This window comes from Malaclemys terrapin, chromosome 1 (assembly GCF_027887155.1).
Source record: "Malaclemys terrapin pileata isolate rMalTer1 chromosome 1, rMalTer1.hap1, whole genome shotgun sequence".
Lineage (NCBI taxonomy): Eukaryota > Metazoa > Chordata > Testudines > Emydidae > Malaclemys > Malaclemys terrapin.
The window spans coordinates 10,539,210-10,566,609 of NC_071505.1; the positions used below are offsets into that span (position 1 = coordinate 10,539,210).

The window sequence follows — 27,400 nt, forward strand, 5'->3', positions numbered from 1 at the left end:
ATTCTTTGATTTTTTCAGTGTTGATCCCCCCCCCATATTGGCTAAGATCCAATCCTCTGTTAGTCAGCTTTATCAGGCACTGGCAAGAGGAATGACTCGAGGATCTAATCAGTTTTTTTTCTCTGTTGCTATCATTTTGTACCAGGCTGTCCTTTTCCCAATAGCTTTAGGGGTTTTCTTTGGATGCAAGGCGGTAGAAATCTGTCCTGATCTAGATGCACAGGAATTTACATAGACATTGAAAGGAATCTACACCCCTTAAATTTGACTGCAACTCCCAAATCTAGTTTGAGAAAAGTCCCATCCCCTTCCAGCAATCTGCCTCTTGCTTGCACCATTCAAAAATATTGGCGGAGCTCAGCAAGTCACATGATCTAGATTGATCTGATGGAGCCAAATGAGATTGGAGTCCTGTTTATTGTGTGCACAAAACTCAGCTTCATTCTGTGTGGTTATTACATTTACTTTTCTTGCTGTAATAACAAAAGACATTCGTTCCTTGCATGCCATTCTGATGAGGCTGACAAACTAGACAGAACTATCTGTGTGTAAGGAATGGAGGGAAAATGCCCTTGAAAGGCTTGTGGGTAAAAATGAGGACTGCAGATAACTTCACTCTGAGTTGTCCATAGGTGACTCTTATTTAAGGCTCTTTTTATGCTTAGCATGAAGACCAGGAGGTTTTGCATATGGGATGCCAAGTAGCATTAAGGAACTCAACTATAATCCAGATTCTATTATGCCATCAATGACAGCTGTCATCCTTTCTTGCATTTTTCTATACTTGGAGTAAGTGCCAGTCCTTTCCCTTGAGGTTCAGGAGCATGTCCTATGGCTTTTTCTTCCCTTGTGCAGCAGTGGGACTCTTCCTAGAGACCTTGTTGGGGGTGGAGATGTCTAAATACAAGAGAAATTTGGCTCAGAAATCTTGCTACTTTTTGGTCATGTAATTAGGTTAAATGAGGAGGGATCTTTATTTTAACAAATATTTTAACTGCCGCCATGTTAGATAGTGCTTTTTCTACTATCCTCTCTGAACTGAATTTCAATCCATTGACACAGATCGGGCTTTAAATTTTAAAAAGTACCTGCTTCAAAGTAGCTTTATATACATGTGGTAAGTGGTGGAGGCTGTAATGGACCATTTCACTCTTAAATGTCACTTCCGGAATGGCCACAGCTCTGCAGCTAATGTGTATTATACTATTTCTGTCCTTTTTCAAGCTCAAGGGGATGGTCAGTTGCATGTTTCTGTTTACTTAAAAGCTGTTACTCATTCTAAGAAAGCTGGTTGGAAGGGACAGTCCTGTGAGTTTATAGCCATCTCTTTCAGGGCTTTAGAGGCCTGCAGTCATGTCTGCAAGTTTAAGTGCAGCGCTCACATCTTAGTCTTTCATGGATTTTTTTTCCCCGCATCATAAATCCAGTACCTAATTTGAATCTCTTCCTGGGCACAGACAGACAGGACTAGAATGGGCAGGGCCGTTCTGCAGGACCCAGTGGAGGTGTATTTCCTGAGTGGGGAAAGAAGTCTGAATAAGGCCTGCCCTATGCCTAGGTCTGGCTAGCGTTGCTGTGGCTTGCATTTGTGAGCCCCCGTTTTGCACTTTGTGACAGGAGCGAAGTAACTAAAGGCCGTTTCAGTGAGAAGTCACTTGCAGTGATGCACTTCCCGTGTCCCTGGGATGTTCAGGACACTGTGCTCTCAAGCACCTTGTTGCCAAAGGACTTCAAGAACACTTGAGTCTTCCGGGAGTGGTGTAAGAGGAAGCAAAGTCACAAAGTGGGGACTGGGCGTGGTTTAACTTGACCTCATCCTGCAAGTTGATGCTGTAATGACCCAACTCCAGAATGCCCTCGCCGGTGCGCTATGCTATCTCGGCAGTGGCAGCAGCAGAGAGCATTAGCCAGGAGCCAGTTCTGCGGGGCATGTGTGATCCGTGAACGCCTTGCTGCTAAGGCAGGCCTAGAAACGAAGCTGGCACCAGTTGGAGCTTCAGTCAGTGCCTTTTGAATCCCAGTGAACTACCCACTTGTATAGAAGAAGGTCTAGGTCGCTGGGAAGTCATATGCAGGAGGCGGCCCGTTAAAGTTCCAAAGAGCTTGGATACTGAGTAACTCTTCTGGGAACCAAGTTCGGAGGAGAAGTATCTTGTGTTTCAAACCAGCAAACCAAACATAATGAATCATACCATTGTCGCCTGCATTACACTAGCTCTTTATTGAAGCAGTCCACCGGTTTCCCTGTGAGGTGGGGACGGTATTATTGTCCTCATTTTATAAATGGGGAAACTGAGGCACGGGGGTGACGTGACTTGCCCAAGGTCATGCAGTAAGTCGGTGGTAGAGCTGGACGTAGAACCATGTCTCCTAATTCTGAGCTTCAGCTGTAAGACTGTCTGCCTTCCCTCCCGGTACATCAGTGCTTAGGAGAAGAGGTATTGCTTGGTTTCGTCAGGCATTGCATCGGGCTTCGTTACCCGGCGACCCCAGAGCTGTCTGCTGCCCGTCTCTGCTTAGTCTGACACGTGATCATTCAGCAGATCCTGTTGCAAAAATGAGTCAGCAGATTTGCAGACTAGAGGCTTCAGTGCCTGGCGCCAGTTGTTTGATGGGGAGAGGGAAGTCTAAAGAGGGAGGTATTAGATTTCCTCTTGCTGTCGATGCACTGAGGGGATAAGCGCCCTGATGCCTGCTTTGTCAAACCTTGCAGGGATGATGCTGAGGGATTATAATGGCTGCTTGTGTGTTTTCTCTCTTCATTGTAGCCTGTGGGCCGCAGCTTACCAATTCCCCCACTGTGATCGTTATGGTTGGCCTTCCAGCTCGGGGGAAGACTTACATCTCCAAGAAGCTGACTCGCTACCTCAATTGGATTGGTGTCCCAACAAAAGGTGAGGCCCCAGCCAGCCGTTCCTGCTAGAAGTGCCCTGGTCCACTGGGGAGGCGCCCGTGGAGTTAAACACTCCAATGGATCGAGCTTGGCAGGATCTCCCTCTTCCGCATCCAGGGCCGGCTCCAGGCACCAGCCGACCAAGCACGTGCTTGAGGCGGCACCTTGTAAGGGGCGGCCAATCTTGGGGTGGAAGAGCGGCGCTCAGGGGTTTTGTTTGTTTTGTTTCGGCGGGGTGGGGCGGCGCTGGGGGGGTGTGTGTTACAGCGGGGCGGTTTTTTTGTTTTGTTTTTTTTGTTTTGCTTGGGGCGGCAAAAAAGTTAGAGCCGGCCCTGTCCACATCCATCGGGGAGAGAGATCCTTGAGAGAGGATCCTGACTACTTGGTGGCTTCTGCCTGCCCCCTGCCCCTTCCATTGATGTTCCTTTTTCGCCGAGGGGGCCAAGCCCATTTGGTTTGTTTATCGAAAGGGCTTCTTGCAGCTGAGTTCAGTGTATGAGGGATTTCCCAAAGCCTTTTGCTCCACCTCCTCCCAGGGTGAATCTGGCTCTCGGATCTGTCCAGAGCGTGTGGGCACTTGCCAGAAACTCCTTGCAGTGGAGCAGTGGGTTGCTAAGCCCAGTCGTGTTTGACACCCTTGCGGCTGGGATCCCTGGAGAATATCTGCTGGAGATGCTAGTTTCGTAGTGGGGGTGTAGCGAGAGAGAGAGAGGGTTAACCCTTTTCCTGCCAATCTCTGGATGGGTTTCCGTACATACTGTCGTGCTCCTGGAGCCTGCTGAGCTGTGTATGGGACATACTAGCTGGCCCCTTTCCAATGCTGTACTCACTGCCTGCCTTCACCTTGCAGTTTTCAACGTGGGAGAGTATCGCCGGGAGGCGGTGAAGCATTACAGCTCCTATGACTTCTTCCGCCCTGACAACGAGGAGGGCATGAATGTCCGGAAGTAAGTTTGCTGTTGCCTCGTTCTGTTAACCCGCCCGCTCTCTTTGAGCCAAAATCTGCTGTAAATTGGAGGTAACCCTTCCCCCTGATTTCAAGGGAATTACTCTGGAGTTAGAACAGTGTAACTGGAAACATGGTCCGACCCAGTCTCTTAAGATTTCCCCTGCTGCCTGAATGCCATTCAGGGCTTAGGCCCAGATCCTGAAAGGGATTTAGGCACCAATTCCCTTTGAGGATCTAAGCCTTAGGTCCTGATTTTTCAGAAGTGTTGAGCACCTGCAGCTCCCATTGACGTTAGCTGAACTTTTGAGGGGTCTCAGCATTTCTGAAAAGCGAGCCCTAAGAGTATCGTCCTTGGAGCCCAGGGACTCCCCAGTTCCAGACCAGGCTATTGACATTCCTGGTTTGCGGTTCTGTGGTGAGAAAGTGGAGTGCAGCTCCCTTTTAGCTTGTCAGAGCCACCAGAAGGTGCAAGGCCGGCCGCTGTCCGTTGAGGCGTTGAATAACATTTAGCCTGCAGAGTGGCTTCACGTTCACAGAGCGTTATAGCTGTTATCTAATCAGTCACTCACAGGAAGTCAGAATTGGGATTCCCATCTGCAAAGTGGGCAAACCTCATGGATGTGAAGCCGGTGGCCTCGCGGTAAATGCTAGAACGGGGGCTTTTGGCCGCACAGCTCCGGACCGTCGATCGGGGATATCACGATCGTACCAGGAATCGTACCAGGAATCGTGGGTTGTGGGAAGGTTAGGAGGAGTTGGAACTTTAAGGCTGCTTCATCAGGAACAAGCCACTGGCTCTTATAAGCATCTCTAGTTACTTAAGAAACATCTCTTTCTTCCTCTGCTGCAGACAATGTGCCTTAGCTGCCTTGAGAGACGTCAAATTGTACCTGTCGGCGGAAGGTGGCCAGATCGCGGTAAGTTCAGATGGGGGGCTGCTAGTTGAAACAAGAGGCCTCTTTCCATCCTCAAAATACTGTCAGTGTGTGCTGAGACAGTCCCCCAGTGAAACTGCATCCTGCAGCCTGTGTTCTACACACTGGAACAGCGCCTTGGGGAAGAGGCCGTTCCCATCATTGTAGGACTTCAGATTGGTCCCATCACCACAGTACCTCACAAACATGAACGAAGCCTTCCTCACAGCCTCCCTATGAGTATTCTACCTGCTACTTGCAGGGCTGAAAAGAGGCTGAGGAATTAAGTGACTTCCCCAAGGCTACAAAGGAAGTTTGTGGTGGGAGAGCCAGGAACTGAACCCACAACTTCAGTGCCTTAAGACCATCCTTCCTTGCACATGCCATTAAATCCACGGGATCCCTTTTGCTCCCTTACTTGCCTTCTGGAGGTTTTTACTGCCATGTTTTTGTTCTAAGAATCAAAGGCTTATAACTGAAAACTGCCTTAAGTGATGAATTTATTATTTCCTTTTTCTGATTCTAAACCTCAGCAAATATATTGTCAAACAATTCTCCCCCTCCCCCGAGAGCTATTTAAATGTCCCCTGAAGGTGACCTCCCTGGCATTTTTATTGTATAGGTTTTTGATGCTACCAATACAACAAGGGAGAGAAGAGGAATGGTCTTAAACTTTGCCAAAGAAAATGGGTTCAAGGTCAGTATACGCCAGACTTTTATCTATCTAAGGTACTTATATGGCCTGCGTTACCATAGTTTCTGAGTATCTCTTAGGCCTCACAACACCCCTTTGAGGTGGGGAAGTGCTGTTTTACAGATGGGAAAACAGAGGCACAGAGAGACTTAGGCCCAGGTCCTCAAAGGTATTTAGTTGCCTAACTTGGGAGTGAGGAGTCTCAATACCTTTGAGGATCTGGGGCTACGTGACATGCCCAAGGTCACACAGGAAGTCTGTGGCGGAGCAGGGAATTGACCTTGGGTTTCCAGAGCCCAGGTTAGTGGGAACCAAACATAAAGAACATTTCCACCCAACTCCCCACTAAGATCTCCAAGCCAAGGAGAATAAAATAGATGAGCTGGTGAGAGGGGAAACTTTCTGCCATACGGTGGATTAGGAAATAGTTTTGAAACATTCTACTCAGAATTGCATGGAGTGGTTAGAGCAGACATCAGGCTGGATATAATAAACTCCCTATGTTTCACTGCCAGTCTTCAACCGGTGTTTGCTTTGTCTTCCAGGTGTTCTTCATTGAATCTGTTTGCAATGACCCATCCGTGGTTGCCACCAATGTTATGGTGAGAATGGAAAGCTATTATCTATTTCTAAATCCTGCATTTGCACAGATTGTATCTGACCCTAGCTGGTGATCAGCTTATTGTACTTCAGCGGCAGCTGAGGATTTTTAGTTTTTACCTCTCTCCGGGCAGAAAGTGTGTAAAGACTGTCTGGCACCAGCCCCTTCAGGACCATGGGGGTCTCACTCTTCCTTCAGGGTAGGCCACGCTGCTTCACGGCCTCCTAGACTGAGCTGCTGGGCTCCAGCAGCCCTGCGCTGCTCAGCAAGTCCAACTGAGGTAGACTCCTGGTAGAGACGTGTGTTCTCTTCAAGGACTACCGCACCCCAACCAGTATTTGCAGCGTCACCCCCAAACAGCATTTTCAAAACAGAGTAGAGTTTATTGGTCAAGTGGAACGCAGCATTGGAAGTCCTCAGGTTAGCACAGAGAAACGAAGGTTAAAGCGTAGTCCATTCTGGTCAAGACACAATTCACCAGCCAAGCTGTGGGGAACTCCATTTTCAAGCTCTGTCTCTCCCTGACTTCCTTCCTTAGTCCATTCCAAGGTGAGAGGGGCCCGAGCCTCTTCCAGAAGCCATCTCTTATTCCCTGTTGGTCATGTCTGTCCTTTGTTCTCCAGGCAGGACCATCCTGAGTTCACAACCCCCTGGCTGGAGCTTCCTGCTGGTGAGACTCAAGTTATGAGTCACTGGAGCTTGCATTATGTCTCTGGACCCCTTGTTGATCTGAGCTAGTTTCAGCCAGTTTCTTAATGACGCTAATTGTTCCACCCAGACAGGGGTGACACACATCTGTATTTTGTAGTCTGCCCTGAGAGCAAACTGTAATCCTTTTCCCACCACTTGGTAGCAATCCAAAGTATGGGGGAAACCGAGGCTCACATGACTCATACAAAATATTACAAAATATTCCCACTTTGTCACAATATAACTTCATAATGAGGGGCAATTTTTTCAAAAGTGCTTAAGTGACTGGAGTATAAATCCCGTTTTCAAAAATGACCTTGAAGCCTAAATCTCAGTGCAAGTCAATGGGACTTAGGCTCCTAAGTCACTTCTGTGCTTTTTGAAAACTTTACTCAAGGTCTGCTATTAAACAGATGCACAAGAAAAGACCGTAACCGGGCCTCACTACACACTTTTTTCCCTGCTAGATGAAGTCTTAGCTAGGGAAGAAACATTAATGGCATGCAACTTCCTTCTTGAGAAGCTGTCTTTTTGGTGCCCTGCCCTGCCTGTGCATGTGTCAGAAGAGGTAACCCCTGCCTTAGGGTTGGCCAGAGCAGAGAGGGGCTTTTTTTATTTCTTTAATGAAAATTCACTTTCCCTGCTAACCTGTTACCAGACACTCTTCCAACTGCCAATCTTATCTCCAGTTCTACATCACAACATTCCAAGTCATTTTACAGCACCTCAAACTCCATTGGCTCGATGCCCAGAGTTCAAATGGTGCTTGTCCCTAGGTGACAAGGTTTTATGGCACGGGTTTGTCTTGTATTGCTGTCTGGTGTTACCATATAGGAAGCTGACTCATTCTTCCCCTTTCCATAGAATTCCCTTAATGATACTAGCAACTACACAGCTTTGAGTTACATTCAGACAGGTAAGGGTGCACCTGGGAACATCCTACACTTGAATGGGGTCCATCTTGTCACCCTTATACAAGCACAGTTCCTGTGAGGTTCAATGGGAGTTTGGCCTCCATGGGCAGGCCCCCAAAAGAACTGAAAGAAAAACCTTGGAGCTGACCAGATTTCTCTCTGTCTATCCTTGATTTGGTTATTTCCCTTCTTATCTCTGTGGATAGCTCACACCTTATTTTACACAAATCAATAACTTCCCTTCAAGTTAGTTAATGCATAAGTACGTGCTTGGAGATAAAATTGTGTGTAAGTTTCTGCTTCACCGGACGTTACAGATTAACAGTGTGTTAGTGCTCAGATGCAATATAAGGCCTGGTCCCCACTAAGCCCCCACTTCGGACTAAGGTACGCAAATTCAGCTACGTTAAGAACGTAGCTGAATTCGAAGTACCTTAGTCCAAACTTACCGCGGGTCCAGACGCGGCAGGCAGGCTCCCCCGTCGATGCCGCTTACTCCTCTCGGCGAGCTGGAGTACCAGCGTCGACGGCGAGCACTTCCGGGATCGATCTGGGATCGATTTATCGCGTCTTAACCAGACGCGATAAATCAATCCCAGAACATCGATTACTTACCGCCGGACCCTCCGGTAAGTGAAGACGTACCCTAAGAAAATAAATTATAATAATAACATCAATGACAAAAGGCCCTGATCCTGCAAACAGTTCTGCACACACTTAACTTGACTCGCATGAGTTGTTGCATTGGTGTCCATATTACTGACACGTGTAAGCCATTGTAGGGTCAGCGTGTTGATGTAATTGCAACACCAACACTGTTAGCTGCAATGCCTAAGCTTGGTGCTGCAGTATCAGAAACTTAGAGTAAATGTTGGATGATAACATTGTGGCCTTACAGCATGTGTCATCTAGGGATCCTAAAGCAATTCACAGATGCTAATTAATGATGCCACTGGGAGGAAGTAAAGTACTATTACCTCCATTACACAGATGGGGAAACTGAGGCACAAAACATTTAAATTACGCCTCTACCCCGATATAACGTGGTCCTCGGGAGCCAAAAAATCTCACTGCCTTATAGGTGAGACTGTGTTATATTGGGTACGGTCTGGTACGGCCTACTGGCAAGAGCCGGTACACCGTGCCGGACTGGACCGGCTTCCCCGGTGGTGATTTAAAGGGCCCAGTGCTCCAGCCGCTGCGGGGAGCCCCGGTCCCTTTAAATCACTGCCAGAGCTCCAGCAGCCGGGCTCGGGTGGGGATTTAAAGGGCCTAGGGCTCCACACGAATTCGGCTATAACGTGGTAAAGCAGCAGGGCTTGGGTGGCGCTTGAAAGGGCCGGGGCTCCCCACTGCTTTCCCGCGTTATATCCGAATTCGTGTTATGCTGGGTCGCGTTCTATCGGGGTAGAGGTGTATTTCTAATGCAGTAGGTATTCATGGACAAGATCCCCATTCTGCTACGTGCTGTACAACTATCTTGCCTAAGGTCACTTGCTTCCCATGTTCCACTCTAACCACGTAGACATCACTGGTTCTCTTTACAAGTAGTTGGATGGTGTATTTTTTTTCCCATGTTGTGGGTGTGCTCAGCTGACTCGTTAGGGAGCTGAGACTGTCACTGGACTAACTTCTCTTTTCTTGGCAACTAAATGTTGAGGCTAAATCACTGAGAAACCCTTAAGCTAGGTAATCTTTGATTCGGAGAGGAAATGGTAACCCAAGCTACGCGTTGCAGCCATGTGTTTACCCATCTTACACTTCCCATTCGTTCTTACTTTACTTCTTTTATAACTTCAGAATTCCACCTGTAAGTGGACTCTTTGTACCTGACTCTTGGAAGAGCTTTGACACCTGATATTAGACCAGCCTGACTGTTCCAAGACACATCGTGTTTGCACTGTCGTTGACCTGAGGCGCTAGCTTTTGTCTGCACAGAAAGCTTTCTGATGACGCATTGATTTGTTTTCTGTGTTGCTGCAGGAAGTTAAATTGTCCAGCCCGGATTATAGGGACTGCAACTCAACTGATGCCATGGAAGACTTTATGAAGAGAATCAATTGTTACCAGGCCAGCTACCAGCCGCTTGACCCAGATAACTATGACAGGTAAGGGGTTTTGCTTTGAAATAGCTTGGCGTGAAGGTGTTTTGTCTTGGAAGAAAAGGGTAATAAAATATAGATCTGTATTTCAGTTTCTGTTTGAAAAAGTGAATTTATTAGAATAAAATAAGAGTGAGTCCCAAACTCTCATTAAACTCAAGCATCTATTGGAGGGCCAAAAAGATCTGGCTTTTTCACCATCCTTTATGCCTTGTGGCTCCAGCCTGGAGCCAGAGTACCAGAGCATCCTGTGGTAACTTTTACATGCGATTTCTGGGCTGACCAGAAGCAGCGTGCGCTGATTTCTTGAGGCTTTCAGGCTGGTTTCCAGACCCAAGAACTTTGGAGGGGCAGCTGAGATGTAGGGTGCTTCTCTGAACCTTTGACATCATCCCATCAAAGCTCTGTAATGTTGCGAGCCCTGGGAAGGAGCTGGCCCCTACCGTAATCAACTCTCCAGCCAGAGCAGACACCCAGGAGGCCCTGGCCACCCTAAGTGACTCTGGATAGAGCCAGTTTTAGTCTGCAGTGCTGCATATTTATCTCCTCTGCTTCTCCATTTGGGAACACTTTTTTACCATGAGTAACTCCTCCATCATCCCGTGACTTTCTGCACCTGGCATGGGTGTGGGGCAGCAGGTGGCTTTCTCTGGGCCTTCAGGGTTTCAGTGTAATCAGTCATTCAATGTGTGGTGTCAATCCCAACTGTCCTGAGGTGTGAAAGCCACATGGGGGACACTGCCTCATCCCAGATCTCTCCTACAATGGAGGCTTGTGCTAGCTACCAGCCGTGGGCCTGGAGTCAGAAGAATCTTATTTAATCTTTTTTTAACGGAACAAGAAAAATGGAGATTGTCTGGCCAGTCTCAATGTAGCAGTGATTTCAAAGAAAAGCCTTAAAGCTACCATGAAATACCCCTGCAGCAAATCCTTTTAACATGGGGATTATATCCCCTTGACATTTATTCTCGACAGTTGCCTTTGCTTCATGTTTCCACTGCTCCTTGCCATGGTTTCCACAGGGACGTGTCTCTGATCAAAGTGATCGATGTTGGCCGGAGGTTCCTGGTGAACAGGGTCCAGGATCACATCCAGAGCAGGATTGTCTATTACCTAATGAACATCCATGTCCAGCCCCGCACCATTTATCTGTGTCGACATGGCGAGAGCGAATTCAACCTCAAGGGGAAGATTGGAGGCGACTCTGGACTCTCCAATAGGGGCAAGAAGGTAGGGGAACAATATCCCTCTTGTATTTGGGCAGGGGGGAGCAAGTCCCTGGTTGTGTAATATGCCGTGTATGAGACAAGATGGCATCAGATATATATACTTCGTGTTGGCCTGAATGTGTCTTCTGAATTGGCAACATTTCAGTGCACTACTGGCACTTAAATGAGCACCTCTGAAATCTGGGGTAAACAGGACCATCTGGAAGCCCTGGGTAGCGGAGGTTCAATAACCACACTCTTTGTTTTATCTCCTTTAGTTTGCCATTGCATTGAACAAATTTGTTGAGGAGCAGAACCTGAAGGACCTCAAAATCTGGACCAGCCAACTCAAGAGGACAATCCAAACGGCAGAAGCCCTCAAGCTGCCCTATGAACAGTGGAAGGCGCTCAACGAAATCGATGCCGTAAGCATCTTAACTGGGTTACTAATTGCTGACTCTCACTGTCTGGGTGAGCAGAGCGGTGAGGGCACTGGCCTTCCACCTCTGCCCAAATGTCACAGTGGAAGCAAGGTTTGCCCACTCCAACACACTGTGACCTGGTCAGCGCGGCTGTGTTTTGTCCAGGAGAGGCCTGGCGCTGTAATAGCGAGGATGGGAAGGGGAGGGCCAGGACTGAGGTGCTGTGGAAGTGTTGAGTGGGTGGGGGGAAGCTGACTCAGTGCCTTGCTCTGACGGCCAGTGCTGACGTTTCCCAAGCAGTGACGTCAAACCTCTCCAGAGACGTAAAGAGGCAATATTGTTTGCCGGCCTGGTTTTGGTAGCACATGCGGTGCTGCCAAATTGCTTGTTAGCTTTTGTCTCTAACCTACTGGTTTAAAATTGCAGCCATGTAGGGTCACTGCACAGCTGAATTCTGAGGGGCTCAAGTGCAGGTTATTCTCTATGTGCAGGAAAAGGGTTTGCTGTAAGGCTTCCTGGTACCTGCATTGGTTGGCACCTGCAGCTCTGTTGTCTGGAGCCCAGTAAATAACCTCGAGGGATGTCTTGTTCCCGCAGGGTGTATGTGAAGAGATGACTTACGAAGAGATCAAGGAGAAGCACCCGGAGGAATTTGCTTTACGCGATCAGGACAAATACTATTACCGCTACCCTTCTGGAGAGGTATGTCTGCAGAGAAACCCTCTGGGACGTGACTGGTCTAAAACGCCGCATACTTTCCTATCATCCCCATATACCCTTCTGCTCTGCATCCAGCCTAGAGGGCAGAAAAGAAATGGGTCAGTCTAGGATCTCTGAGTACTTTGAGTCAAAGTGGTAACTAGATGTGAGTGCTGACCCCTTTTGGGCACTTGTCAAATTATTACGGGCTGGTTCTGATACCTTAGTCAAATTGATGGATGGTCCCGTTGATTTCATGAAGACCGCTCGAGGCATAAGGTGCTACTTAACCTGAGTAAAGGTATCTGAATCTGGCCCTATATTTAATGTAAAGTAGCATCTTTCATCCCAAAGGAGTTCTCTTTACTCCCCTGCCCTCAGACACCCTCCTGAGGCTGATGGTAGCATCTCTCCAGCGCTCTCTGCTGGCTGGGGGAGTGAGCTGATGGTACATTTTTAGGGGGTGATGAAGTGATGTGTGTCCATTGACATGGGAGTTTAGTTCAGTGCTATGGAATAAAGACAAAGATGTCTGAGGAATATCCACCAGCTCCTGGAAAAATACAGGCTTGTGGATTTCAAAGTTATGGAATAGTGATGTGCGGAATATTGACCGTAGGGGCTAAAATTCCCACCAGCTACCACTCTTGTTTCTGTACACTGGTGTTTCTGTATGCCAGTCCTCCAGAGTTTATGGCTCTTCTAGAAAAACGAGCTTCTGAAACAGATATTAATATCCTCAAAAACTCCATATAGCTTAATAAACCCTTCTGGTTTCCAGTGCAGATATGAAAGCAGAATTCTGTCTGTTGCTGCGGTTCTTTCTCCTCCCAGTACCAGAGCAGAGAAGTGACTTTGTGTTTAGTGTTCTATCATGAGTTGTGGTGTGTTCATTTTAGAGAACTGCTGAAATTACTTGGAAGGGTTGGCTAATGGGCCATAGAGCCTTTTGCCACAAGTTCAAATCCATGTTACTTGTGACTTAGTCAATTCCTAGGGGGTAGATGGCCACCATGGTTGGCACCCTTGCTGGCAATCTCTGCGGAGAAGCCAAGGGCCAGATGTTCCACTGAGCCAAAAGTACTTCTTGATTTGTAGAGGTTGGTCCCTATCATTCAGAGTTAAAACAGATTGGCGGTGTGTGAGATCTTGCATTGCCTCTGCCTCCTGTACTCTGACTAGATGGAAGACCTCAGTCTGTAAGGCTGATTGATTTAGAACCTTTCACCAACGCTAAATTCATTTTTGAGCTGAGAGATGTGCATGGTTCAGAACAGATCTGCTTCAGCAGAAGGGCACAACCTCCAGGCAAAGTCTCGCTGGCATTGTGGAAAGGTTGGGTGGATCTCAAATGGTGGTGGTGATTCTTCTGTGTAGTAGGAGAGGGGGGTTGTGAATATATGTCCAATTTAAAAGAATCCAGTAGGAGAAGGAAACTCCTCTTGTTACCAACCCCACGTAAAGCATCACTTCAACAGTGTTCCAGCTTGTCCTGTAAGTCATGGATACAGCTCCAAACTCCAGGAGTTTTGTGGGTTTCACTTGGTTTAAAGATGGACCAAAACGGTGGCGTTGCTTTTTGACTCCCTGTAACTCCTGACTGTGCTCTGTGAATTTATCTCTCGCTCTGTTTATTTTGCAGTCATATCAAGATCTGGTGCAGCGCCTGGAGCCAGTCATCATGGAGCTGGAGAGGCAGGAGAACGTCCTTGTGATCTGTCACCAGGCTGCGATGCGGTGCCTTCTGGCTTATTTCCTAGACAAGAGCGCGGGTATGTGACGCCCACTCCGGCAGACTTAGCAGGAGGCAGTTGGGTCCCATGTTGTTTCCGGCTGTTCTACATTGGGTTGCAAGGGGAAAGCGGATGGGGGTATTTTACAGAAGCTCAGAGAGAAAGGGACTCCTTGCACACTCATCCAAGGAGTTCTCAAAGTTGGCTGGTGTTGGGGGTGCTGCTGTGTCTGCATAGTTCTGTGTCTGCAAAGAGTGGGCCATATGACGCTCGCAGTATTTTAAGTGGAATTGCACCAACCTGAGCCGCTGCTGTATCATGAGGTGGGCTGGTCACTGAGAGTGTAGGTCCTCTCCTATGCTTCTGGGCTGCTGCAGTGTCATTCCTTGAACACCTGTTGGAACTCTGGCACCGCCAAGTGAGCTCCAGGGTTGGCCTGAGGAGTCCCCGAGTTACCGAGGAGGGGGCATTTAGTCTCCCAGTCCGATCCTGCTGCTGAAGTGGGAGATTGGAACTAGCCAGGGGTGTTGGGTCAGCTGTAGAGTAGAGCCCTGGGTGGACACTTGTTTCACCTGTGCTTTGGGTGACCTCGGCAGTGTGCTAAGTTATACACGGGGAGGGGAGCTCCCACCGGTCTCTACAGAAGGGTAGAGTCAGTCCATACATATGCAAACACATTTGCAGAATGGATTCTGCCACCTGTGCTGTCACTAACCTCCCTCCCCCCTTGTTTGCTGTTCTTCCAGCTGAAATGCCCTACCTGAAATGCCCCCTTCACACGGTGCTGAAGCTGACACCTGTGGCCTATGGTAAGTGGAACGTTTTTCCTTGACGTGCTGGCTCGCGCGGTTGGGTGAAGTGTTTGCTGATGGTTACACCTCGGTTCAGGATAGATTGTAGGCTCTTGTGGGCAGGACTGGGGCTCTCTTCCTGTGTGTCTGTGCACTGCCTAGCACAGTGGGTCCCTGAGCCTGACAGAAGCCTTTGGGCTCTACCCTAAAGTAATGAGGAACCATAAATTGCTGACAGTCTCTCGCTGCTCACTGCAGGTTGCCGAGTGGAGTCCATCTGTCTGAACGTCGAAGCGGTGAACACTCACAGAGACCAGACAGAGGTGAGTTGTGCTTTGCTTTAGATCTTTCGGTCACTCTCTCTCTCCTTCCTCCTAATGTTAACCAGCAACAAGGACTTCAAGAGTGGGTGGGGGATCGCTTGGCTGGGCACCATGAGCAGCCATTTTAGAACTGGCTTCAGGTGTTGCAGGCAGATTAGGAGGCTTCAGAAATTAAAGACCCTGACCCCCTCCCCCCACCTGCCTTCAGGTGCTTCCCCTACATGCTAAGGGCTTGATCCCAAGCCCACCGAAGTCAATGGACAGACTTTCATCGGGCTTTGGATCAGGCCCTCTGACAGCCAATGAGCTTAGACTGATAAATGCCTGAGGAGGAGGCAGGGTGCCGTAGTTAGGGACAGCGCCATCAGGCCACATTCCTTGTTAAGCAGAAGGGGTGAGTGCGCTCTATGCTTGTGGAGGGCTAGGGGAGAGGAAGGGAAAATGTTGGCAGTCTCCTTTGGGGAGTGAGATGAATGTGCTGTGGTGTAACAGTTGGTGCTGTGGGCTTGTAAGCTAAGCAGAGTTAAGCCTGGTCAGTACATGGATAGGAACACGTAGGTGTTACGAGCAGTGGTGCTGCTGATTTAGGAGATGGCATATGTGGGCATTGAAGGCATGCTCCAGCACAGTGTTCGGGGGTGCTGTGCTCATAGATCCAATTTAAACTGTCCCCCTTTCAGGTGGCTCTTTCTTTCTTCTTCACTTCCTGTCCTAAACTGCATTGTAGTGTTGCCAGAAGTCAGCCTTTCCCGCCTAGAGGTGGCTGCTTGATCGGCGATGGGTGAAGCAATTCCCGGCTGGGTAGCGTAGATCAAGAGCTTTTGAATCCTTTGACAGCTGCTGTATTGTAGCAATGGGTTCTGCAGCAATAACAAGAGCTAGGCTGTGGTGAGAAAATGAAGCTAGACAAGCACAAATTGCTCTGGTTGTTCTCCTAATATGCTGCATGGGTAACTGTCACTCCCTTTCACCCGGGAATTGTGGGCAGTTCCAGGAAGCAGGTGAGCATAAGCCCTTTGCAGTGGAACTTCCCTGGCTGCTCTGTCCAATTGCCGAATCAGTCGCTCTCATTGGCTAGCTAGACTAGCTCCCTCCTGTGCTTCTTGCTTTTGTGCTCTCCTCTTGCCTATCTGTTTGGGTCTGCGGGAAAGATCTTGAGAAGGAGACAGAAGAACCTTCCTGTTCTAGTCAACTATCACTGCAAGTCGTGGCCTTTTCTGTGTGCGTAGAACCAGAAGGGTTCAGAACGTAGGGTTTTTTCCCTTGGAACGGCTCTCCTGACCTTTGTGTTGCACTTGGCGATCAGGGACATTGATGCATCAAACACGCACCATATATGTAGATGGGGTTTTTTTGGGGTGGGGAAATAGAGAAGAATTTAAAATTGCTTTTTTTTCATAACTTTCGCCTTCTTCCTTTTTGTCTTTGTCTCGCTCTAATTTAGGAAGCAAAGAAGGGACCTAACCCGCTCATGAGACGTAATAGTGTTACCCCTCTAGCAAGCCCAGAGCCCACCAAAAAACCTCGCATCAACAGCTTTGACGAGCATGTGGCTTCTTCTTCTGCTGTCCTGCCAGTCTGTATGCCCCAAGAGGTGCCCACGCAGCTGCCTGGACAAGTTAGTCGAATTCTTCTTCTTCTCTTTATTGTTGTTCGCTTCTTGTCGCTTATTAATCCAGGGAGCAACCTTTGATTATTTTAATTATGCTGCTGTCTTTGAGCTAAACTTAGTTACAGTTTACTACCAGCACCCTCCCTTCTATTAAAAGCACCTAAAATTAACTCGCTGTTCAATCTCTTGCTTCTTGGGACCCTTGGAAGCCCAGGAAAATCCCAAATCCAGACTGAACTAAGCAACTGTGTTGTTGAAATTTAATATTTCTCTCTGGCCCCATTCGAGTGCCTCTGAACTCCTCTACTGTGCAAGCTTCTAAATGGGTGCATGGTGCTGGTTTGCCCACTCTCATTCCAGATCATTCATTGGCATCGCCACTCCTTCCTCCTCTGGGATCTAGCTGTCCTTTACTAGACTGGAGTTTAGTTCTAGATGCTGCAATAAGGGTATCATTCTTGACATGATCTTAATAATAATGACCTCTGGGAACCTATGCCCTGGCCGCACCTGCTTTCCTTCCCATCGCTCTCCCAAGAACTCCAACCTAGCTAGACGTGGGGCAAGAGAACAGCCTGTGTTGCCTTTTTGAACGGCAGCCCTAATGACCAGCTGTCACGGAGCTGATAAACTGGCTTTCACTCTATTGGCCATGACTTGATTCGCAGCCTGGCAGGAACCTTCTGCTGTGTATGGTTGCACAAATCCCAGGGGGACGCATGGGCTTTCTTGTCTGTCCATTATAGAGGAAGGAGCTCCTCTAGGGGCACTGCTTAGTGCTTACTTCTCCCCATGATTGCTTGTCTGATATTTAATAGAGTAGTAAAACTCCTTCCTCCCAGTCAGTTCCCCCCACAATTAAAGATCTGGGGTGCTGGCTACACAAGTACCCATAAAAGTGGGTCTGTTCAGGCCTTAGAAGCAACCTTGGTTATAGAGGAACTCCGTGCCCCCATTAGGGGGTAATAAGAGCATGCTGCCTGGTCTGTCCGCTCTTCCTGTGCCCTGTGGTCCATGTTAATTCCCTGTTGCCCTCTCCACTGTCTTGTAGGCCAGTCCTAAAAAGTAAGGTGGCAAGTTCAAACACTGCCGGGCTGGGATGAATTGCTGGAGGTTCTGGTTGGTGGCTGCTTTGCACTGACATCTGGTTCCCAATTAGCACTAAAGGGGATGGTAAGGAGGCCTCCAGTTTTGGTGTCCTTCATGCTAGCGCTCCTTCCAATTAACCCTCTGCCCAGATTCGACCTGGAATTGCTCTTTGGTTGGTTGCCTCTTGCTGATTTCAAATGACTCCCTTCCTACGTGCCCTCTGTTACTGACGCCTCTCTTTCCATTTTCTCTATCTCTTTGTCTCCTTGCAGCCTTTGCTAGGGAAGGCGTGTCTGTAAGTATCTTCTTGTGAGTTTTTCCTTTGCGTGTCTCCTACCTTCCAGCTGGCTGTGTTGTTATCTTCTTTGTTGTTGCTGCTGTGAAACTAGATTGAGTTCCGGATTTTAATTCTGTGGCTCCCAAGTCTTCCTTCATTAGGGGGGAATTCATGCATCTTTATGGAGGGGGGAAGAGGGGCCATCAGTGGTATTCAAACACTCAAGGGTCTTGGCTCTGCTACTGCTAAACCCCAATCTCTCTTCTTCTAGTCCCCCTCCTGCTCCCTTTCCAATCATTTGGTCAAGGACATTGGAATCTGTTAAGGATTCTCATCTGTGCTTGTACCCTCTAATCTGGTTTGTCGTTCTGGTTTGTCCTTCCTTCCTGCCTGGGTGCTGGCTTAATTTCCTGTTAGCTGTGACACTCCTACTTCAGCAGATGTGGTTTAGCAGTGTCTGATTAGAAGGTGGAGAGAGGGACTGCTTTGCCTCTGGTGCAGTCAGCCTCCGCCCTCCCCAACCCATGTCTAGTTCGTGCTATTCCCTCCTGGCCAGGGATGGCTTGCATCTCTGGCTCACGGAGAGACTTCCACACAACAATTTTTCCACCTCCTTAGAATGCAACAAGTGGGAGCAACGTTCCCTCTAATTTTTTCCTTCCATGTGCGGAATGAATTTTGGTATGTGCAACACCAATATCGAGGTGATGTGCAGTTGCGTGCCACCAATGTGAACAAAAAACCTGAATTGCTGATCAGACTTAAGCAGCTTTCTGTACCCTTCTACTAAAGGGTTGCTGAAGCTTCATCTGCAGTTGACCTTGCTATGTATTCATTTTCATAAGCTATATATTATGTATTACTTTTTGCTAAAAAGTAATGCAAGGCCTTGTATGGTTTTCTGTTACAAGAGCTATGTAGATAACTGCCATTTAGCATTTGAATGGTCAGTTTTCTAATTTGAAAGATTATATTATAACACTTACTTTCTGCTAGGGAATCAGATCATGGCTTTGTGAGGAATTGAATAGGACAACATTGAATCTTTTCCTATGCATCTAGATATATTGAAGATGTCAAGGCACCAAATCCTGCTACCCTTCTGTATAACCCAGCCAAACGGGGGTGGGCCTATTGCAGAAAGAGTGGGCAGGCAGCAGTGGAGAGAGGCGTCTCTCCCTGCCCTAGCCCTGCATGCCCCATGCTCCCCACCTCACCCATTTACCCCCCACCTCACCTTACACATCCTCTTTGGGTCCAGGCCCACCTCTGGTTGCGCGGCTCCACTAAGTAATTGCGTGGCCCTTGATGCCCTCTTGTGCGCAGCTGCACACCTTAGAGGGAACACAGAGTGGGAGGTTGCACCAAACGAGCTTCCTGGGGAGGGTCCTGCGTCAAGTTGCTCCCCTCACCCTAGAAGGATTTTATCTCCTGTCTCAAGGGAGGCTGTTTAGACTTGGGCTGAGAGCTGTCGGGTCATGGTAACCATCTACCTGCAAAACTGTGACAAGCCAATCAGGATTTGAGGCTTCTTGGGAGTAGTGTATCCATGTTGGCTTGGTGATGGTAGACAGTAAAGGAGACACCTCCAGCTATGGCCAAGATTATAATTCTTTTATATAGATAGATATAGACAGAGATCGATCTATCTCATAGAGCTGGAAGGGACCTTGAAAGGTCATTGAGTCCAGTCCCCTGCCTTCATTAGCATGACCAAGTACTGTCCCTGACAGTTTTTTATTTTATCTTTTTTGCCCAACTCACAACCCTGGATTTAGTAGGCCAGTGCTCACACCACTGAGCTAGCCCTCCCCCCTTCTTGCCACTGTTGTATCTGAGCTTTGAATGAATGGCCCTAACCCCTGCTGCTTTTGTACTCCATACTGTGTGGCTTTCTACAGATCAGTTGCAGAATAACAGAATGTTAGTTCGAGGGAGCCTAATTGGCACATACTGGTGCTCTGTAATCTGCCAGGGGACAGGTACAGCGTAATGGTGAGAAGGCATCAGTTCATCTTACGCACTATCTGAAGAGCCTGAGTCATAGTTAATGTTGCATCTCTGTCCTTGTTTGTTTCAAGATGCTGGGATTTGCTGTTAACTAAAATGAGCAGTATTCGGTAAAATCAGGCAGAATTCAGTTGTGCTTGAACGCAGCAGCTGGAACACAGTGACGAACCTCATTAATTCTTATCATCTCCCTCTCATCTTGTGCTAGTCTAGCTGCAATATCAAATCTAACAGCCTCTGTGTTGTTGGGAAATGGAATGGGTCACGTTAGCAAACCTAGGCATGAGACTGAAAGATTTTCGTTTGTGGGGAGCTCAGCTCTTGTATGTTAAAGGACAAATGCAGGCTTGTCTTGATTTATGTTTTTGATTTGTCTAGCATGGCATGCACGGCTTCTTTTTCCTTTCCTTACTGCTTGTGAGGGTGCTTCTTAATATTGTCCACATTGTAATCAAAAGGCACTGAACAGCTTGATGCTGATTGTGCCACTGAAAATGCCCCTTCTGAAGCAGAGGTTCAAAACCCTTTTGGGAGAGTTATCTCAGTTTGCCAGGCCAAGAACTCTGCTGAACCAGCCGATGCTCCCAGCCGATGCTCTCCAAGTTCTGACAGTAGTTGCAAGAGTAAAGCTTAGGGCAGGCCAGACTCCATTATGGCTTGGAGCTTGCCTTGCTGACTGATTGGTGGCACCTTCATGCTTAGCTCCTTTAAGGTAGAGAAGAGGAACCTAAGGCATTAGGGCCAAATTCAGAGGTGATGTGTAACTGGCATGTTCTTCCAACCCCCTGACTGTATGTTATCTCACCTTAGGCTGACTTAGACACATGTTTATCATCGTACACCCTCCTCCCTGATCCAAATCTCTATCAGCATCTAAGTGACCTCCTTAGCAGCTAGAAGAGAGAGCAACTTGCACCAATCGTAGTCAACCCTGACTTTTACCCCTATTTGGGGATAGAAGTTACGCTAATGTAAACTCCTTGAATCATTTTGTTCATGGGTGTAAATAGCTCTACGGCGGGGCTGAGGGCAGGTGCTCAGCTGTTGTCAATTTGTCGTAGCGCCATTGAAGTCAATGGAACTCTGACCACTTACAACAGCTGAGGATCTCGGAGTGCCTAATGTCCCGTCCTTCTAATTCTAGCTCCCAGAGCCTGAAGCATCAGTGGCTGGGAACCACCATCCTAGTATGGATTGGATTCTTTGTTGTTAATAGGATTGTATACAATATAGTGGGTAATCTAGAAAGCAGGCAAGAAATAAGATCACAGACCAGCAGACTAGCACCTTTGCTGGGAAGAGACTATAGTAAGTGTTCATCTAGGCCAGGGGTAGGCAACCTATGGCACGTGTGCCGAAGGTGGCATGTGAGCTGGTTTTCAGTGGCACTCGCACTGGCCACTGGTCCGGGGGGCTCTGCATTTTAATTAAATTTTAAATTAAGCTTCTAAAAACATTTTAAAAACCTTATTTACTTTACATACAACAATAGTTTAGTTATATATTATAGAGTTATAGAAAGAGACCTTCTAAAAACGTTAAAATGTATTACTGGCACGCGAAACCTTAAATCAGAGTGAATAAATGAAGACTCGGCACACCACTTCTGAAAGGTTGCCGACTCCTGATCTAGGCACTGGGGAGCAAGTGGGGAGGATAGCTGTTGCCTTTTGACTATAATGTTGCGTGTGTGTGTGTGGTCTTTTTTTATTTGTTTTGATCCTGAATGCACTTTTATTAAATCAAATTTAAAGTCTCTCCCCTTCTCTCTTTCCCCTTCACTCTTCACGCTTAAAGACGAACTGTGTATCACTTCCTTAAAGTTTTCTCTTTACTAATATTTCCAAGGTAAATGGCTCAATGCATGCTCTGGCTTCCCTAACCTGACCCTGTCTCTTTGGATAGCAGTGAGAGCATCTCAACCCACTTCTGCATCTTGGTCCATGCTATAAACCCAGCCAGGACTGAGATTTCTGTTGAGAAACTGGTCTCTTTCCCCTTTTCCCTTCCCTGGGATGTTGTGATGTGGAAAACTTGCCAATCACAACAAACCTTCATAGCCCATAACTAGTGGGGGCTGCTCAGTGTTGTGACCACTGCAGAGGGTGTCAGTCTTGCATTGTGACTAGTGTGTGTTTAGCTGTTGAGACTTGCATCCTTTTCACCTCTTTGGCATGGATTAGAAAATGCTTTTCTAGTTGACATTGGTGTTTACTGGATGTCTTTGCAACAGCAATTCTGAAGAGCTGCAGTTGAGGTCCATAGCTGGATGGTGTCTAGACTTGAGCAGCAATGGAAAACCCTAGTGCTTTTTAGAGACAGTATTGGGGCAAGTGAAAAGTCTGGAGAACTTAATCTATAGTTCACGGTGAGGCAGACTACGGGAAGCCGAGCTCCCTTGCTCCGTTGGAGCAGCCAGTGTGTGCATGTCTCATTCAGCCATCATGCAGGATAGCGCTTAGCATAGGGTTGCTGAAATGAGAACTGGTGGTTCAACTTTACTAGTGCAAATTACTTGGGATTCAAATATTTGCTAGGAGGTCTGCAGAAACAAAGGAAGACCCAGATCCCGAGTCTCCACCTTCTTGGGCCTTGTGTACCTGTGCAAAATGGGTAGTATTTCACATCCACGCTGCACTGGTGTTGATTACTGTGCAGTATAGAATCCGGCGAGGCACTTACTGTCTAAATACAGACATGACACAAGCGAGGGCCACGAACACAAACAGTAGAGAGCAGAGGGTGAGAGGCAGGCGGCATGCTGATGAAAATCTCCTCTGTTGCTTTTTTGTTTTTTAATCATGGCTGTTCCCTCAGTGGGCACTGACTGACCTGCCTCCCTAGTAAATGCTTTTTGCAGTGATCCCTACAGTGGCTGTATGTTAGCCTTCCCTTCCCCATGTCCCATCTGCATGTACAGGATGCTGGTGTGTTTCTTGCTGTTTGGTTTCCGAGTTACAGGGCAAATCCAACCCTTGCTTTGCTTTCTTTCTTTGCAAGAACATGAACAGCTCCCAGAAGCAATCATGATTTCTTCAGGGCCGTTGGAAGCCTACAGATGACGCCGATTCCATTTCATCGTCATTTCTGATGTTTGCTTGTATCGTACTCCTCCATTCGACTCGAGGTCGACCCTTGGCTGCTTCTACCATAGCTGTTTGTCTGCCGACTGGACTGTATTGAGTTGGGGGAGAGAGAGAGAGAAGAGCTCATCAACCTGGAAAAAGTGGATTCAACAACCAATCCATAGGCCATCTCTTTTTGTGTCTCCTTGGGTGTTCGATATATCCTAGCAAGCTGTAAAGTGCTTTTAGTGCACTGAGTTGCTGGACTTTATTTTTGTGTATAAGCGACATGACCTTGCAGGGATGGCTGGTACTGCCCGTCTCCTCCCGTTCGTGTGTATATATGTGGAGGAGACCGGGTGCGCAGAGAAATACAAAAGTGGAGGGGTGTCTTTAACTCCTCCGTGCACTGGGCACTCCTTATTGGTACCGGCGATGTCCTGTGACACGCACGCAGCCAGTCTCTTCGCGGCACGTGCCCTGACGGCAGAGGCAGTTGGGTGACAGCTTTGGCTGTTCAAGCAGAACTCTACAGCTGCGTTTAACAAAACAACAATTCTATAGCTCTGTAAATATCAAAGGGATCTGCCGGGTGTGTACATCTGCTTCTGAGACAAATGGAATCTGCTTTTAGCCTCGACCTGAGATGCGCTGGCTGAGGGGAGATGGTTTGAGCTACTTGCTGACTTGACGTGGCAGGAAGGCTTGGACTGGGGGGAAGCCCCACCTTGCTGTTGTTTGGATGAGGGTGGGGGAGGGGAGGAGCACAGGCCTATGTGCTCCAAGAGGCGTTTCCTTGTAATTAATCTCCGCACCCTCCACTTCCCAGAGGTTTTTACCCTGCACTTGAGCAGGATTTACTGTTCTAAAGTAGGAGTCTATGCTAGGCCAGGTGGGTTTGGCAGACACACAACCCTCTTGGGGATGCATGGAGGTCTGACTGTCCGTGAAGAGCAAGTTCTTTTGTGTGTGTGGAAAAATCCACATTCAGAGGCATTTAAACAATAGTTTCTTTTTATAAACTGCTTGTTTTTGCACTTTACATGTGGCAGGGGTGTGACTTCCCCCTTCCCCCCCTCCAATCCTGCCTCTTACAGATGAAGCCTAGATACTTGGATTCTGTACTGCGTGAGCTGAAAGATTAAGACTGCAAAGCAGTGGGTAGTTACAGTATTAGCGGTGGGGAGGGGAAGAGGGTGGGTGTGAGGTACTAATTTATGGACTAGTTGTAGGGACTGGCCAACTTCCAGTTGTTCTGTATGTAAGTCTCTTCTTGACCGTCCGTTCTGTGTTTGAAGTTAAGGGGTTTAAGCCCAAGAATAACCACTACTGTGTCATTTGTGCAGAAGTTTGTGTGCGCTTGTTTTATCCTTGTACAGGATTTTCTCCCGCCCGGCCTCACTCCAGAAGTGGGGAGAGGAGGAGAAGAATATTGAAGTAGTGTCTCGTTTTTCCTTGGCCTGCCAAGCCCTAAATCTTGGCTAGTACCCGTGCTCTCTTTTGACCCCGCCGCATGGTCTCTCCGGTGCGCAAGCGCTGAGCCAAAAAGCAGAGTGGAGCTCAAGCAATACATTATTGTCTTAACGGTTTAAAGTGCAGCTGAATCGTATGCTGAAAGGATGTACCCTCTATAGTCCATTAGCAAAGTGGGCGGGGGTCCGGAGCTGTCAGCATCGTGCTGGGAGTTCTCCACTCTTGTTCGTTTTATTTCTTCGTATTCGCTCTTGCTTCAGGTAACGGTTAGCAGGTGAGGTTCCTGCAGAGGGGAGCAGAAAGCTCTGGTGAAATGTGGTTACTTCTTTGGAAAGGTGAACCGCAGTGCCTAGTGCTTTAGTCTTGCACAGTGAAAATGCTTTGTACATTTGTACGTTTTAAAGCAGCACCAGGGAAGGGCCAGTAGCGGCTCTCTCAGCCCATATCTGACCATTGAAGATATTTTTCTTGGTGACCTGCCAACGTGAGGTTTGTTTATATACCGCTATTCTTGTAAAGATGAAGTGGAAGAATTTTTTTGTTTTTTGAATAGCTGTGATAAATACAGAGTTCCCTTTTTGCCTGTGTGTTTTATGTCTGCCATTTAGTTCCTTCGTTTTAGAGAGACTAATTTGTAGAAAGTGAGTGACCTATCTTTTGGACTGCTTCCTGAGGAGTTCAAGTTTCTTCCCCTGCTACGGAAAGATAACGCAGCAAACGCAAACATTTAGGGCCCGTGATCCATTTGACACACACCCAAACTTCAAAACAAACTTTATCTCCCGTTCCGAAAATAACTTCATATTGGTGGGATCTACAAAAAATGTGAATCTGTCCGAAAAGGAGTGTGTTTAGTTGAAAGGGAAAGTGGTGGAATATCGCTTCAAACCAATCCCCTGAGGCAAAGAGGTGGTGGCTTGGAGGAGGAGTTAGGCAAGCAAAGGGGCTTGCTGGGATTGGTTCTGTCCATCGTGTTCCCCTGGAAACTTGACACCCATTCTCCTATTTCTATAAACAGCAAATACTGGGCATGGGCCGTGCCATTATAACACAGGGTGGGTGGGCAGAAGGGGCTAACTGAACCACACCAATGACTTTTTGTTTGTTTTGTGATACTTGAATTTATTTTTTTATAATTTTATAGCGAAGTGCTGTTTATTTATTTAATGTATGCTGCAGAGCTTGGAGAGAAGGGTAGGTCTTTTGGGGTTTATTTGATTTTGACTTATGATATGTTACTTGTATTCTGTATATATGTCTGGAATAATTGCCTGAGATGAAAGCTGTGCCAGTTTAAGAACAGGGTATGCCTTTCAGAAATTTGTATATTTTGCAGCTGCTGGACCAATAAAATACCTTGTTGAAATAGACACTGGGCGTGATCCTTCATTTGGCAACGGTATTCTTCTCATTCACGGTTTCCCTGCTGTGCCTAATGCACCGACAAGCACCCCTTGAATACAAATAATGTTTGATTTACTGTACACGGGCAGATCAACTCCGTGCCTTACAAAGTGTGAGCTGCACAGGGGGGGCGACCCATACAGCGCCCCCTTGTGGTTAGCGAGGTTGTACACCGGCACAGGGGTGTTGTCCATGCAAGCTCTGGTGGTGATTGTCACTGAGGGGGTATGTCTACACAACAAAGAAAAACCCGTGGCTGGCCCATGCCAGCCAACTCGGGCTGTGAGGCTGTTTCATTGCTGTGTAGTTGTGGGATCCTATGAGGTGGAAGAGTCTCCCAAGCCCAGAAGTCTACACAGAAATGAAACAGCCCTGCAGTCCAAGCCCCACAAGCCTGAGTCGGCTGTCAAGGGCCACGTGCAGCTTTTTCTTTGCTGTGTAGACGTGCCCTGAGTCACAGTCACTTGTTGGAGAGTGGCAGGCAACCAGCATACTGCAGAATGGTGGGGGTAGTGGGGATAGCCAGGGGGCAAATCCAGCCCGGGTGGAAAACTACTGTGGAATCCTTAGCACCCACGCTGCTCAGAACTTTCAAAGGTGGGCGTCTAAAGTTAGACACATCCAGACAGATCTTAAAAATCAGACCACTTCTAGTTCGGTGTCTAAGGCCTTTTTAAACAGTGGCGACTTCCAGTGGAGTTGACGGAAGCTACTGATGCACAGCACCTTTGTAAATCAGCCCACTTTTATTCAGCTTAAAGTGCAATAGAAACTCCCTGTAAAACAAACAGGAGTGGTCTTGCTATTAGGGTGTGCTTGGTGCTGTATGAGATAAAAATACACAGCTCCTGCCCCTAAAAATATCACAGTCTGGATGGACATCCCTATGCACTGGGAGAGCAGGAAGAAAGTTCAGTCATGCAGCTTTCCTAGTGGGGTACAGTACATACTGACTCTGGGTTTAAGAGACTGTCAGACCTATTGGGTTTATTTCTCAGTTGAATAACTAGAACTCACGGCTTAATGGCCCCAGCCTCTTTAAAGAGGTGTCACTAAGACCAATCGCACCCCATGCGCTGCAGGTTTGAATGTGAAATGGATGAATAGTTGCCATCGAGCATGTGTTCAAAGGTGGCTGACGTTTTTGAACTCAAGCCCTCTTTTCTCTTTCTGCGCTAAAAGAAGACAGAGGACGGTCACGCAGTTTTCTTTGGAGACCATCGGCCAAAACAAAAGATAGCAGGAACACCACGGGAGAGAGTTGTTGGTTAACTCCCCTGCAAGGGTTTTTCCTGGTTCAGCAGAACAGTAACCAAAGAATACTTTGTTTCACTTAGGGTGACCAGACAGCAAGTGTGAAAAATCAGGACAGGGGGTGGGGGAGCAATAGGAGCCTATATAAGAAAAAGACCCAAAAATCGGGACATCTGGTCACCCTAGTTTCACTGAGGAGATCCCTCCCCATCTAGGGCTTCGTTCTGTTCCCTTTGACGTGGGTTGGCAAACCTCCTGTTACTTTGAACGGGAGAGGTTCAAG

The 27,400-nt window shown here is 47.7% G+C and overlaps 1 protein-coding gene across 5 annotated transcripts in view; it reads left to right on the forward strand.

Annotated features, from left to right (window-relative positions):
• PFKFB3 (6-phosphofructo-2-kinase/fructose-2,6-biphosphatase 3) overlaps window positions 1–25,829 on the forward strand; it is a 74,121-nt gene extending 48,292 nt beyond the window's left edge. For 3 of the 5 annotated variants that reach the window (XM_054016025.1, XM_054016011.1, XM_054016033.1), the window contains 16 exons: window positions 2,769–2,894; window positions 3,744–3,840; window positions 4,693–4,759; window positions 5,379–5,453; window positions 5,996–6,052; window positions 9,639–9,763; window positions 10,780–10,987; window positions 11,244–11,390; window positions 11,985–12,089; window positions 13,729–13,858; window positions 14,566–14,628; window positions 14,869–14,933; window positions 16,378–16,551; window positions 17,907–17,929; window positions 21,719–21,769; window positions 22,922–25,829. In XM_054016025.1, the coding sequence (XP_053872000.1) occupies window positions 2,769–2,894; window positions 3,744–3,840; window positions 4,693–4,759; window positions 5,379–5,453; window positions 5,996–6,052; window positions 9,639–9,763; window positions 10,780–10,987; window positions 11,244–11,390; window positions 11,985–12,089; window positions 13,729–13,858; window positions 14,566–14,628; window positions 14,869–14,933; window positions 16,378–16,551; window positions 17,907–17,929; window positions 21,719–21,769; window positions 22,922–22,928 (1,520 nt within the window). In that variant the 3' untranslated portion in view covers window positions 22,929–25,829. The remainder of the gene's footprint in view (window positions 1–2,768; window positions 2,895–3,743; window positions 3,841–4,692; window positions 4,760–5,378; window positions 5,454–5,995; window positions 6,053–9,638; window positions 9,764–10,779; window positions 10,988–11,243; window positions 11,391–11,984; window positions 12,090–13,728; window positions 13,859–14,565; window positions 14,629–14,868; window positions 14,934–16,377; window positions 16,552–17,906; window positions 17,930–21,718; window positions 21,770–22,921) is intronic. The other 2 variants (XM_054016018.1, XM_054016040.1) reach the window with 2 other exon arrangements.
• Window positions 25,830–27,400: the final 1,571 nt, after the last annotated feature.